Source organism: Schistocerca cancellata, chromosome 3 (assembly GCF_023864275.1).
Source record: "Schistocerca cancellata isolate TAMUIC-IGC-003103 chromosome 3, iqSchCanc2.1, whole genome shotgun sequence".
Classification (NCBI taxonomy): domain Eukaryota; kingdom Metazoa; phylum Arthropoda; class Insecta; order Orthoptera; family Acrididae; genus Schistocerca; species Schistocerca cancellata.
The window spans coordinates 356,162,730-356,175,441 of record NC_064628.1 but is presented as its reverse complement, the minus strand read 5'-3'; the positions used below and the strand labels follow the sequence as shown (position 1 = coordinate 356,175,441).

General features: G+C 38.3%; 1 protein-coding gene across 3 annotated transcripts in view; it reads right to left on the bottom strand.

Annotated features, from left to right (window-relative positions):
- Window positions 1-5,846: 5,846 nt before the first annotated feature.
- The window catches only part of LOC126175042 (putative polypeptide N-acetylgalactosaminyltransferase 9), a 554,784-nt gene continuing 547,918 nt past the window's right edge, over window positions 5,847-12,712 (bottom strand). For all 3 annotated transcript variants that reach the window (XM_049921547.1, XM_049921546.1, XM_049921548.1), the window contains 3 exons: window positions 12,186-12,314; window positions 7,318-7,466; window positions 5,847-7,141 (listed from right to left, as the gene is read on the bottom strand). In XM_049921547.1, coding sequence (XP_049777504.1) covers window positions 7,326-7,466; window positions 12,186-12,314 — 270 coding nt within the window. In that variant the 3' untranslated portion in view covers window positions 5,847-7,141; window positions 7,318-7,325. The remainder of the gene's footprint in view (window positions 7,142-7,317; window positions 7,467-12,185; window positions 12,315-12,712) is intronic.

The window sequence follows — 12,712 nt, the reverse complement described above, 5'->3', positions numbered from 1 at the left end:
AGACAACGCAGTCTGTGGGTGCGCCATTCTGTACGTCGTCTTTCTGCTGTAAGCGTGTGCAGTTCACAATGTGCAAGTGTGCTGTAGACGACATGGTTTATTCCTTAGAACAGAGGATTTTTCTGGTGTTGGAATTCCACCGCCTAGAACACAGTGTTGTTGCAACAAGACGAAGTTTTCAACGGAGGTTTAATGTAACCAAAGGACCAAAAAGCGATACAATAAAGGATCTGTTTGCAAAATTTCAACGGACTGGGAATGTGACGGATAAACGTGCTGGAAAGGTAGGGCGACCGCATACGGCAACCACAGAAAGCAACGCGCAGCTAGTGCAGCAGGTGATCCAACAGCGGCCTCGGGTTTCCGTTCGCCGTGTTGCAGCTGCAGTCCAAATGACGCCAACGTCCACGTATCATCTCATGCGCCAGAGTTTACACCTCTGTCCATACAAAATTCAAACGCGGCAACCCCTCAGCGCCGCTACCATTGCTCCACGAGAGACATTCGCTAACGATATAGTGCACAGGATTGATGATGGCGATATGCATGTGGGCAGCATTTGGTTTACTGACGAAGCTTATTTTTACCTGGACGGCTTCGTTAATAAACAGAACTGGCGCATATGGGGAACTGAAAAGCCCCATGTTGCAGTCCCATCGTACCTGCATCCACAAAAAGTACTGGTCTGGGCCGCCATTTCTTCCAAAGGAATCATTGGCCCATTTTTCAGATCCAAAACGATTACTGCATCACGCTATCTGGACATTCTTCGTGAATTTGTGGCAGTACAAACTGCCTTAGACGACACTGCGAACATCTCGTGGTTTATGCAAGATGGTGCCCGGCCACATCGCACGGCTGACGTCTTTAATTTCCTGAATGAATATTTCGATGATCGTGTGATTGCTTTGGGCTATCCGAAACACACAGGAGGCGGCGTAGATTGGCCTCCCTATTCGCCAGACATGAACCCCTGTGACTTCTTTCTGTGGGGACACTTGAAAGACCAGGTGTACCGCCAGAATCCAGATACAATTGAACAGCTGAAGCAGTACATCTCATCTGCATGTGAAGCCATTCCGCCAGACACGTTGTCAAAGGTTTCGGGTAATTTCATTCAGAGACTACGCCATATTATTGCTACGCATGGTGGATATGTGTAAAATATCGTACTATAGAGTTTCCCAGACTGCTGCGCCATCTGTTGTTGAAAATTGTAACTACTGTAATTTCGGAAGTTTGTCTGCCTGAAAATGTACTGTTGTCCCAAGCATATTGCAACAAACGGTGTCATTCTATCGCTGCTCGTTTAGTTTTTATTGCCGTTTCAAATATACCGGTCATTTTTGAAACACCCTGTACGTTACACTATACTGAGATGGACTGAGAATGCAAGTTTATTTTTACTTCTGTTACACTGGCATTTGTACATAGTCATTTCCTATAGTTATAATAGTGCTGAGAATGAGCTTTTTAATTAAAAAAAAGAATCTCTTGCTATGCAAGTCATGAGCATGATGCAAAACGTTTTTTGAGTAGTTTATGAGGGTGGTGATCAATACTACAGACTTGAACTACGCATACAGATTTTTCAGAACTAATTCTGATGTGAAGCTAAGCTTCATCATGGCAGACGGTAGTAGTACACAAAGTGTAGAGTATAACAACATAAAACAGCGCTTGTGGGCCTCACAATACAAGCTGCTGCCGAACTTGGTGAGAATGTGCAAATGTGCAAATGTGCAAATGTGGTACCTTGGCAGCTAGTGTGTGCATACACCAGCACTTTTAGGCATAGTTTTGGATCACATTGTGGCAAGTGAAAAGGTGTGTGTTACTCTAGTGAATGGTGATGTTCAACACAACTCCAGTAGTGGCATCCTAATAATTATATGAATTCGTGGTGTTTGTTTTTTCGGACGTGTCCGAAAGAACAGAAATTGAAGGACATAACTGCTGTCAGCTGCAGTGGGACATTGCATAGACTGGAATTCGAATCCAGGATCTCCTGCTGTAGCATGCGATTGGCAGTGGGGCATGCCAAGATAGTTCGCGCAGTTGTGATAACACTGTGTCCCGGATGGCACAGTAGATAATGCACCTCCCTAGCAAACAGGAGATCCGGGGCTCGAATCCTGGTCCAGTGCACATTTTCACTCATTGCCACTGATTCTGCATAATGTCCTGCAGCATATGACAGCAGTTATTCCCTTCAATTTACATACCCTAATAACAGCTGGGAGCAGCCCAACTGATATTGCTATAAGTGGCCTTGAGGCAACTTACTACATGAATGAAGTAAGATGACTAAATACATATAACCACTGAAAAAAGGGTTAGAGAAAGGAAAGTACTGGAAGGAGTATAAGTGAACAAGTCATGCAAGCCTGTCATGGTGGGACCCACTTTTTAATGGGTTGTGTAGTCTATATCCACAACACCTAAAACCACATCTCAACAATTTGAGAACCTATGCAGGTCAAAATGTGTCTTGTTGGCCACTTATTCTATAGATCGTCTGTGTTCAACATAGACTACAGAACAATTGACAATGTTCCCTGGTATAAGACCTGTTTCTTGCAACATGCAGATACCTGTTATTCATAATAAATATCAGTAGTGAATGAGCAAAACTGTTTGGTTACGGTTTATTTCTTGTATAAAGTTTGCGATTTCTTGTATGAGTGTTTAAATTTTATGGGAAAAAGTAGTATTGTGGTAAAGTGTTAGAACCATAAAAATACTGTGGCATTTATTTGTTGTTCCAAGCACACTTCTTATAGCTTTTCTTTACTTTTATTGTTTCTTCTTCAATTTAATTTTGCAAGGAAACTTTCAGTATACACAATGTTGGAAGAAAGGAGTGTTCAAGATACACTTAAAAGTGGATATATTTTGAAATTTCCTGGCAGACCGAGAAAGCAGAGGTCCCGAACTCGGGTCTCAGTCCAGCACACATTTTTAATCTGCCAGGAAGTTTCATATCAGCACACTCTCCACTGCAGAGCACAACTCTTGTTCTGGAAACAATCCCCCAGGCTGTGGCTAAGCCATGTCTCCGCAGTATCTTTTCTTCCAAGGACGCTAGTTCTGCAAGGTTTGCAGGAGAGCTCCTGTGAAGTTTGGAAGGTAGGAGACGAGGTACTGGTGAAATTAAAGCTGTGAGGACAGGTCGTGAGTCATGCTTGGGTAGCTCAGTTGGTAGCGCACTTGCCTGCGAAAGGCAAGGGTCCCGAGTTCGGGTCTTGGTCCAGCACACAGTTTTAATCTGCCAGGATGTTTCATATCAGCATAGACTCCGCTGCAGGGTGAAAATCTCATAATGGATTTATTTTCTTTCATGGTGTAGTAACTGGTCGTAAGGTTATTGGGGATAACTGCAATGGACAGTCAAATGAAAATGAGACGGATGGGAAAAAAGAAAGTAGACTGTTTGGTATTTCACAAGTAATTTCCATAACTGTTAATACATTTATCCCAATTTGAGACAAGACAGTCTGTGCCTTCATTGAAAAACATCTGCAGTTACTTAACATGACTGTACCCATGGGTGCACCTCTTTGTCCACGGGAAACTGACAACCATGAGTGTCACTCTTCATGACTCCAAAAATATTACAATCACATGGTGACAGATCCAGACTGTATGGAGGATATATAAGGGCTTTCCAGTGAAACTTATGCAGTGTACTTGAAACAAACTCAGCAACGTGTGGGTGGGCCCACTTGTTTCACCTACAGATCAAAAGTTTTGCTGGGGAGTTCTTTGTCCATGAAGCCATGTGATTTCAACATCACTGGAGCCCTCAAGAAAGACATGCATTGCAGTAGATTTGCTTCAGAGAGAGAGCTGCACTCCTGTGTAAGATCTTTGTTCTGCAGGCAACAGCCAACATTTTTCCATGAAAGCACTGACCATCATCTCTCACAGTGGAATGAATGGATTAATAGTTACAGTGATTACTTTTGAAATAATAAAGTTTACTTACTTTTTTCCATCTGTCTCATTTTTATTTGACAGCTCAATATGTAAAAACTTTAATTATTACACCTGAGATTTCTGTAACCATCACTGGCATATCATTCATAGCACTCAAAATATTTTTGTTCAAAATACATTATTTTGTACAATTGGAATGGCAGTAAGGATTTTGACTTGTGATTATCATGTATTTATAAAACAGATGCTGTTTGAATACACAATGTGTGAAGAAACAACGTGGTACCATAATAAAAAATATTGCACTTCTGAGAGTTTTGTACACGCTAGGGAAATGTTTGAAAGAATAGCAAAACGTATTTTCACAGCTTTTTTTTTCCAAAACACAAATTTTCACTTTTTTATTTGCATATATTACACCAAGTAAGGCACAGTAATCTTATGTCCATTATTAAAATTAATTGGTGTACATGTTCTGTTGACAGCAATGTCTATCCTTATTTCACTGACAAATGAGTTGTAAACAAATTGGGCTCAATGCAAGTTACATCTTGTTCTTTTGAACACATTGTCCATGACTTCCAGGAACTAATAATATTTGTTATATCAATAAAAAAAATTGGACATCATACATTCTGTCTTCATCAAATACAAGCTCAACTGTTCCTTACAAAGATACTAAAATTTTACATTTGTCAAAGTTTTATTTTGAAATTTACTTTGTGCAGGATTGTATTTCACTGATAAGGAACATTGATGGGTGATGTAATTGTTATATAACATATAACTGTCATTTTACTTAAACATGACTGTTAGTGCCAACAAACATGTTTTTACTGGACATCTAGAAGTAGAGCCCATGCATGCCATGAACATTCAGTAAGATTATTTCAACAAAATTATCCTCTTGGACCATGTATAACAATAGTAACCATTAAATATGAATGCAGTGTGTAGAGAAGATATAAGAAAAAGAAATTTGGCACTTTTAAGAACAGTTATATGGACAATGTTTGTGTACTACCTAAAAGAAGATATTTAATTGTACTGCAGCCTTATTTTCTGCAATTGTTGAAGTACAAACTCAATCTTCCATGGCACATGCAAGTTTAAAATGTGATATTGCTAAATTTTCATTTGACAAAAGGAATCCTGTTTTCCACTTGATGAAACTATAAGGAAATTAAATTATGTTACATTTCAAAGAAAATGCGTGAACAGTAATACAGGAATGTTTCATAGTGCTGTATAAACTCACAAGTGGCTAATGAAAACATAAGGCATGAAATTACTTAGAGAGAAGACCAAACATCTGAGCTTATTTCTTTAAAGATAAATGCAGGTAAGAAGAAAACAAATATCATATGGCATAAGGAAGTTAAATATTCTGACAAAGAAATGTTCCAGATGCAAGCCATTTTTTAATATTTGCAGATAATGATTTTGTTTCACATGTTTTGCAAAATGATTTTTTGTGGTACCAGATACTTAACACTGATAACACTCATAGTAAACAAAAGTGAAAAGTCCAATTCCATATTCCATGTATCACAACTGCAAAACAGTTTGAGTGGATTGGATCATGGCAAATTTGATGATGAGATACAAGTATGAATGGCTCTCATTGATTTAAATTAATACACAAATATGAAGGGTAAGATAATTATTTTTCTGTATAAAAGAGCTCTAAGCCAAATATAATTAACAGTTGTCGAAAGGAAAATGTGCGATGTCTTGTGTACACAATGAGGTAGCAGTGTAGAGGCAACTTAAAATGGAATGTGTGGTCAGGAATGATGACCTATGGAATAATCTTATTGGTGACTCTTTTTTAGATATGGCTTTCTGATCTGCAGCTGTGACATAAAAAAAAAACAAAAAAAAAAAAAAACAAAAAAAAAAAAACAAAAAAAAAAAACAAAAAAAAAACACTAGCACAACTACAAAGAGAATACTAGGAACTCAGAATACCAATACCTTTAAGTATAAGATAGGTAATTATAAGCAAATGAAACACTGACTTGCAAATGGAGAGCCAAATAAAACAGTTAATATTGCACACTTAAAATACGATGATAACACAATTTTTTTAAAATACTTCTATCTTCACAGTATTTCAATGTTAAGAAAATATGAGGTCAGTTTTGCAAATCTTTTGCCTGCATTGTATTATTTGGTCTTTTTTTCCTTTTTCTCATTTACCTGTAATATTTGGCAGTTGCTTTATACATGAACATTATTCATTAACAAAATAAAAATGTAAGTATTAGCAATAGCAACTGGTATACAAAATCCCTACAACCTCCTTATACTACTGGCACTGTACAGCTACGTCTGGAATGCATTAGCTTGCTTCCCAACTAAATATCACTTTCACAAAAGAAAAATCATTTTGTGCTAAAATTCTATGTTGTAAACAATTAAATAAAAGCAACAAAAATTTTCAACCATTTTCTGAAGTTTGTAACACTCCCTTAAAATGAATTCCAATAAAAAGAACTCCCAATTCTTGTATCCATCTATGTCATTCTTCACTTCTAAGCTATGTATTATGATGATATGCTTTAAAATGTTCATTTAAACCATGACACTCACCAAATAAATAAATTTTGCTTTCAGTTTGTATTTACATTACATTCATCATCAGAATATATATATATGTACACACAATGGAAGTATTTTAGTATACCAGAATACTCAGTCTTTGAAATCTTAAGTACATAGTGTTCACTTTGTAACGTCAAATTTCAGGACAAAAGTTGATTCACATGTATTCGTACATTATATTTCTTCAAACCACAGTTAAAGTAGTTCATGTTGCACCAAACATTGACTGATGATAGGCACACAGGGTTCCGTAGGAACCATAGCTATCGAATCACCAACTGTTGTAATATGCACGAGATTACATGATACATTCACACACATTGTGCTATTTCTAGTCATTTTTAATATATTTCATTTCATTATCAACAAATGATTTTTTATGTCTCTTCTGGTAAAAGCTGAATGGTGCAATGGAGAACTTTTTGAAGTTGCGAAGTGTTTCCTGGTGATTTGCACCGCGAATATTCTACATGCAGTTAACAAACTGACTAGCAATCACTTCACCAGCAGTCACATCACACTCATTTCACAAGTCAAATGACCTAGCAGTGATGACACAGTGCTGGTAGATCTGATTTGGTTTCATCCAGTTGGCCTGCAAAACAAATATATAGTTCAAATATCATGGAAGAGAGAGGTATCAAAATCTTCATGTGAATTTTTCCTATTGTTATAAACTATTGCTTAGAACTCAAAGATGAAACCATGGAGGAGTTCTAAACTAGTGTAAGTTGGAATATCTTTGCTATAATTAGTCAATTTATTTCTTACCAAGGTGTTTAAAGTTTGGACGGGTCATAATTTTCAAACTTCCAGTGCTGCCTTTCCATGTTTTCATCACATTCTAACATCTGCAACTTTTGTTTATTTTCACTTATTGCAAGGCACTTCTTGCTGCTCCCATGTTGTAAGAGCTTTGTCTAGGGAAAAAAATTAAAATACATTGTCACTGATACTTATTTTGTAAAACATACATACTGTGTTGGTGGTATGAAATGTCCTTGTGACTTGTGTCACATCATTGACAATCAATACAAATGTAATTGTATAATGCTACTGGGAGATAAAAAGATCTACTCACCAAGTGGCAGCAGAAGAAAACATAAATAAAGGGTGCAAGCTTTCAGAGTCAGTGGCTCCCCCTTCTGGCAGAAGGGTAAAGGGAAAGGAAGAGGGGTGAAGGAAAAGAACTGGCAAGGTTTAGGAAATGGGGAGGGTTTGGAAAAGTCACCCAGGACCCTAGGTCAGTGGAGACTTATCAGACAAGAGGAAAAACTGATTGTTGATTACTGCACCAGAAGCGACTTGAAATCCTGGGAGCATAAAGGTGGAAGATAATGTAATAAGCAAGACGGACAAAACATCATGGAAGAGTTAATAAGAGCAGAAAGCTAAGGGCATTTTATGTGATAGCAGTGGATGGTGAGGAAAAATAGATCTCAGAAAATGAAAGATACCGAAAACTAAAAGGGAGTGATGAAAGGAATAGTTACTGAGAAGAAATGCTGACACAAAAAATTAACAAATTAAGACCAGAAATGCCAGTTCCCACCTATGGAGTTCTGAGAAATTGGTGTCAGGGGAAGAATCCAGATGGTACATGTGGTGAAACAGGCACTGAGGTCACAAATGTCATGTTATAGAACATGCTCTGCAACAGGATATTATGTGTTGCTATTATACACATTCTACCTAAGCCCATTCATCTAAGTGATAACTTGGTGATAGTCATACAAATGTAAAAAGCAGAACAATGTTTACATAATAGCTGGTATGCAAAGTGTAATTTCACAGGTGGCTCTCTTTGATAGTATCAGTTTTGCCAGTTAGATGGGTGCACAGGGCAAGTGTTACAGTGGAGATGGAGCCATTGGGTTGGCCAATGGATTCAAAAGGAGCACAGGGTCTGACGAAGGTGTTGCGGAGACTTGAGTGGGGAGTGATTGTAGGTGTGATGAGCAAAATGCCAGACATAATAGATCTCATTTCAGGGCATGGTTTTATGAAGACAAGGCCTTGTCGAAGTAGCTGATTAATATGAGTACATTCAAGACAAGGATAATACTGGGTGAAGAGAGGTATACACCTAAGTCATTTTTTCGAAGGATCAGCACTTCCAGAATTGGAAATAATGGACCAAGAAATTTGCTTTTAAACTAGGCTGGTGGGGCAATTATATCCAGTGAATGCTGAGGTGAGAATGGTGGTATTGTTGTAAAGAGACTGCCATCTGAACAGGTATGTTTGCCTTGAATGCCAAGGCTGTAAGAGATGGAACTGTCAAAATCTAAGTATTGTTGTTTGTTAGTGGGCTCAATGTGAACAGAAATGTATGGCTGACCACCAGTGAGGATGAGGTCAACATCAAGGATTTCATCACAATTCACAACCCTTTCTCAGATTCCTACAACATGACCATAGCCTGTCCTCTGCAGAACATCAATCTCTTCAGTTGTCAGGAACTGATTACTCTATCATTACCCTCTCAGCAGACAAGGGATCTACCACTGTGGTATTTGACAAATGGGAGTATGTAAGCAAGGGTCTGTGCCAGATGTCTGATACCTCTACATATAGAAATCATCCGTCAAAATCCCATCCCTGTGATACAAACTGTCCTACAGTCTCCCCTTAAAACCTCAGGCCTCTCACAAGGACTGACCCATAATCCAAAGAATTTTGCACTCCTACTTCAGATCCACAAATCCAGTCACCCAAGCTGTTGCATAGCTGTTGGCTTCAAAGCACCCACTGAATCATATCTGCCTTAGCTGATCAACACCTGCAATCTTAGTGCAAAGACTTCCCTCCTACACTAAAGATACTGAACATTTCTTACATCACCTGAAATCGTGCCCGTCCCACTACCACCACACACCTTGCTTGTCACCGTTAATGCCACCTTCTTCTATACCGACATCCCCTGTCTGTCTGCTGCTGAACATTGCCTTGACCAGTGCCCACCTGATTCCAAACATATGACATCCTTTCTGCTCAACTTAATCAACTTTATGTTTACTGGCATCTACTTTACCTTCGAGGGACAGATGTACAAACATATCAAGGGCATGGCCATGGGAACCAGAATGGGTCCTTCCTATACCAACCTTTTCATGGTTCCCTTGGAGGGGGCTTTCCTGGAATCCATAAGCCTGCAGCCCCTTGTTTGGTTTAGATACATTGATGACATCTTTGCCATATAGACTCATTATGAAGCTGACCTGTTCACATTTTCGGAATCTCTAAATACACTCTCCCAATTAAATTTCACATGGCCCTACTCCAAATCCCATGCCACTTTCCTTGATGTTGACCTCATCCTGTCTGAGGGTCAGCTAAACATTTTGTTCACATTAAACCTACTAACAAACAACAGTACTTTCATTTCGACAGATGCCGTCCTTTCCATGTCAAATGTTCCCTGCCATACAGCCTTGGCATTCAAGGCAAACATACTTGTTCAGATGGCAGACTCTTTACAGCAATACACCGCCAGTCTCACATCAGCCTTCACTGGACATAATTACCGTAACTGCCTAGTTCAAACTCAGATTTCCTGAGCCATCACATCCAATGCTAAACAGCTGATCTTTCCAGGAAACAGCTTAGAGTACACCTCTTGTCACTTAGTATTATCTTGGTCTTGAATGTACTCATATTAATCAGCTACTTCAACAAGGCTTTGACATCATAAAACCATGCCCTGATATGAGGTCCATTATGTCTGACATTTTGCCCACAACACATGAAATAACTCCCCCCCCCCCCCCCTCCCCCTCAAAAAATATCTCCAAATCTCTGTAGACATCCTGGTCAGACACTATGCTCCTTTTGCACCCATTTCCCTACCCTATGGCTCCTACTCCTGTGACTGTCCCCACTGTAAGACTTGCCCTATGTGCCCTCCTACCACTGCCTGTACCAGCCCTGTGCCTTTTGTATTGATATGATACCACCAAGTTATCAGCTAAGACAAATGGGCATAGGTAGAGGGTGTATACTGACAACACACAATATCCTGTTGCAGAGCAAGTCCTGCAATGTGACATTTGTGACCTCAGTGCCTGTTTCACCACATGTGCCATCTGGATTCTTCCCTCAGACACCAGTTTCTCAGAACTCTATAGCTGGGAACAGGCATGTACTTCATTCCTGCCACCCACCTGGGGTTAATTTATGTTAATTCCTTTGGTCTTGGCATTTTTTCTCAGTAACTATTCCTATCTTCATTCACTTTTAGTTTTCTTTATCTTTTAATTTCTGACCTGCCTATTTTTCCCCTCTTATCACACACAATGCCCTTAGCTTTCTGCACTTATTCACTCTTGCATGATGTTTTGTCAGTAATCTCTGTCTTGCTTTATGCCCTATCTTTCACCTTTAAGCTCTTAGGTTTTCAAATCTCATCTGGACAGTCATCAACAACCAGTCTTTCCTTCTTATCTCGTTTGGTAAATCTTCCCTGACTTGGGGTCCTGAGCAACTTTTCCGAACTCTCCCATTTCCTAAATCTTGACAGTCCTTTACCGACAGTCCTTTACCTTCCACTCCTCTTCCTTCCCCTCCAACACTCCTACCAGAAACAGGAGCTACTAGCTCTGAAAGCCTGCACTTTTAGTTAATCTTTATATATATATATATATTTTCTCCTGCTGCTGCTTGGTGAGTAGACTTTTTTTATCTATCCAATTTCAATACGTTTTTTAAAAATTGATTATTTTCATTTACATATTAGCAATTGTAATTTTATGTAATATTTTGCATTTTCTATATGTTCTGTGCAACTTTCTGATTCACAAGACAATAATTGATTATTTAGAGTGCTACAAGTCAGCCACAGGAATTGGCTGAAGAATTTTCTTCGCACTTTGCTGCACACATCACAGTTCATAATTTCTTGGCACAACCTGCGAAATGTAGGAAGGCTGAGCTGAAACTTTTGGGCTGATACCAGAATATTATTGATTGGTTGCCATTAGTGATCACATGTGAATAATAAAAATGTATGAGTTTTCCCTATAGAATAATTCTAGTAGATTTAGAAGAAAAAGAACAGTGCTTCCAGGACTTGTTTAAAGTCACATACAACTATGATACAGGTGGTACTGCACTTATAATTTGAAATGCAAATGTCTAACCTTGCCAGCAATTCAGATTATAAATTCTTCAAACCAGTCTGGCAATCTTGTTTTCCTTACAGGCGTATCGTTACAGCAACAACTGTATACTTTCGTACAGACACCTGTGAAGATCTTTCCTTTTTTGAAACCAACCACTCACTCTGTCAGTTTTTACCAGTTATTAAGTGACAAAGCAATTCCAAAGATTATTCTAATACATTGTACCAATAAATGCTCATATATTACAGCTAAATGACCTGGTAGTTGTGCAAGCATTCTACTTTCATATGGTGCAGTTGTTTGGCTTTGATCACTTGTCTAGGCACCAGCAATTAATACTTGTGTCATATTTTACAGCTGTGGTAACTCAATTTACAGAACTAAGTACAAGTAAGGAAATAGATGGAAATTAATAATAATAATAATAATAATAATAATAATAATAATAATAATAATAATAATGAGTGAGTGAAAATAATAGAGAAAAGATTTTTCACAAGTCACCAAATGTTTACTTACATCTGGATGATACTGCCAGAACTGATTGCCCTTTGATCCATGGCATGGATACAAAATTACATCTTGTCCTGCATAATCAAGACAAGCTTCATCCCGGCGGATTTCTCCTGCTTTGCTTAACATCCAGTACTGCAGATACAAATTATTCACATAAATGTAAAGAAGAACGAGGAGTTTGAGGTGATTGCATATCAATTTTTTCCACAAGTTGCCATAACACCGTCAGTGGAAAGTTTACTCATACATAAGATGTGTACATTTGCTTATTCTCAGAATACGCACAGAAGGGAAATATAACAACAAACAATAAAAATAAACAACCTTAATTTATCCATGTTAATTGTGGTTGAACTGTGTGGTTTTGGATGGAATTACTTTAAGTAATGAGCAACTAATTTTTATAATTATGCATATCAGTAATTTTGCTATTCATCTTTATTTGGTTATTATGAAGAAGTGTCTGTTACTGTACTTAATATACTAAACCAATTTTATTCACCTCTCCAACTGAGTGAAGTGACACACTG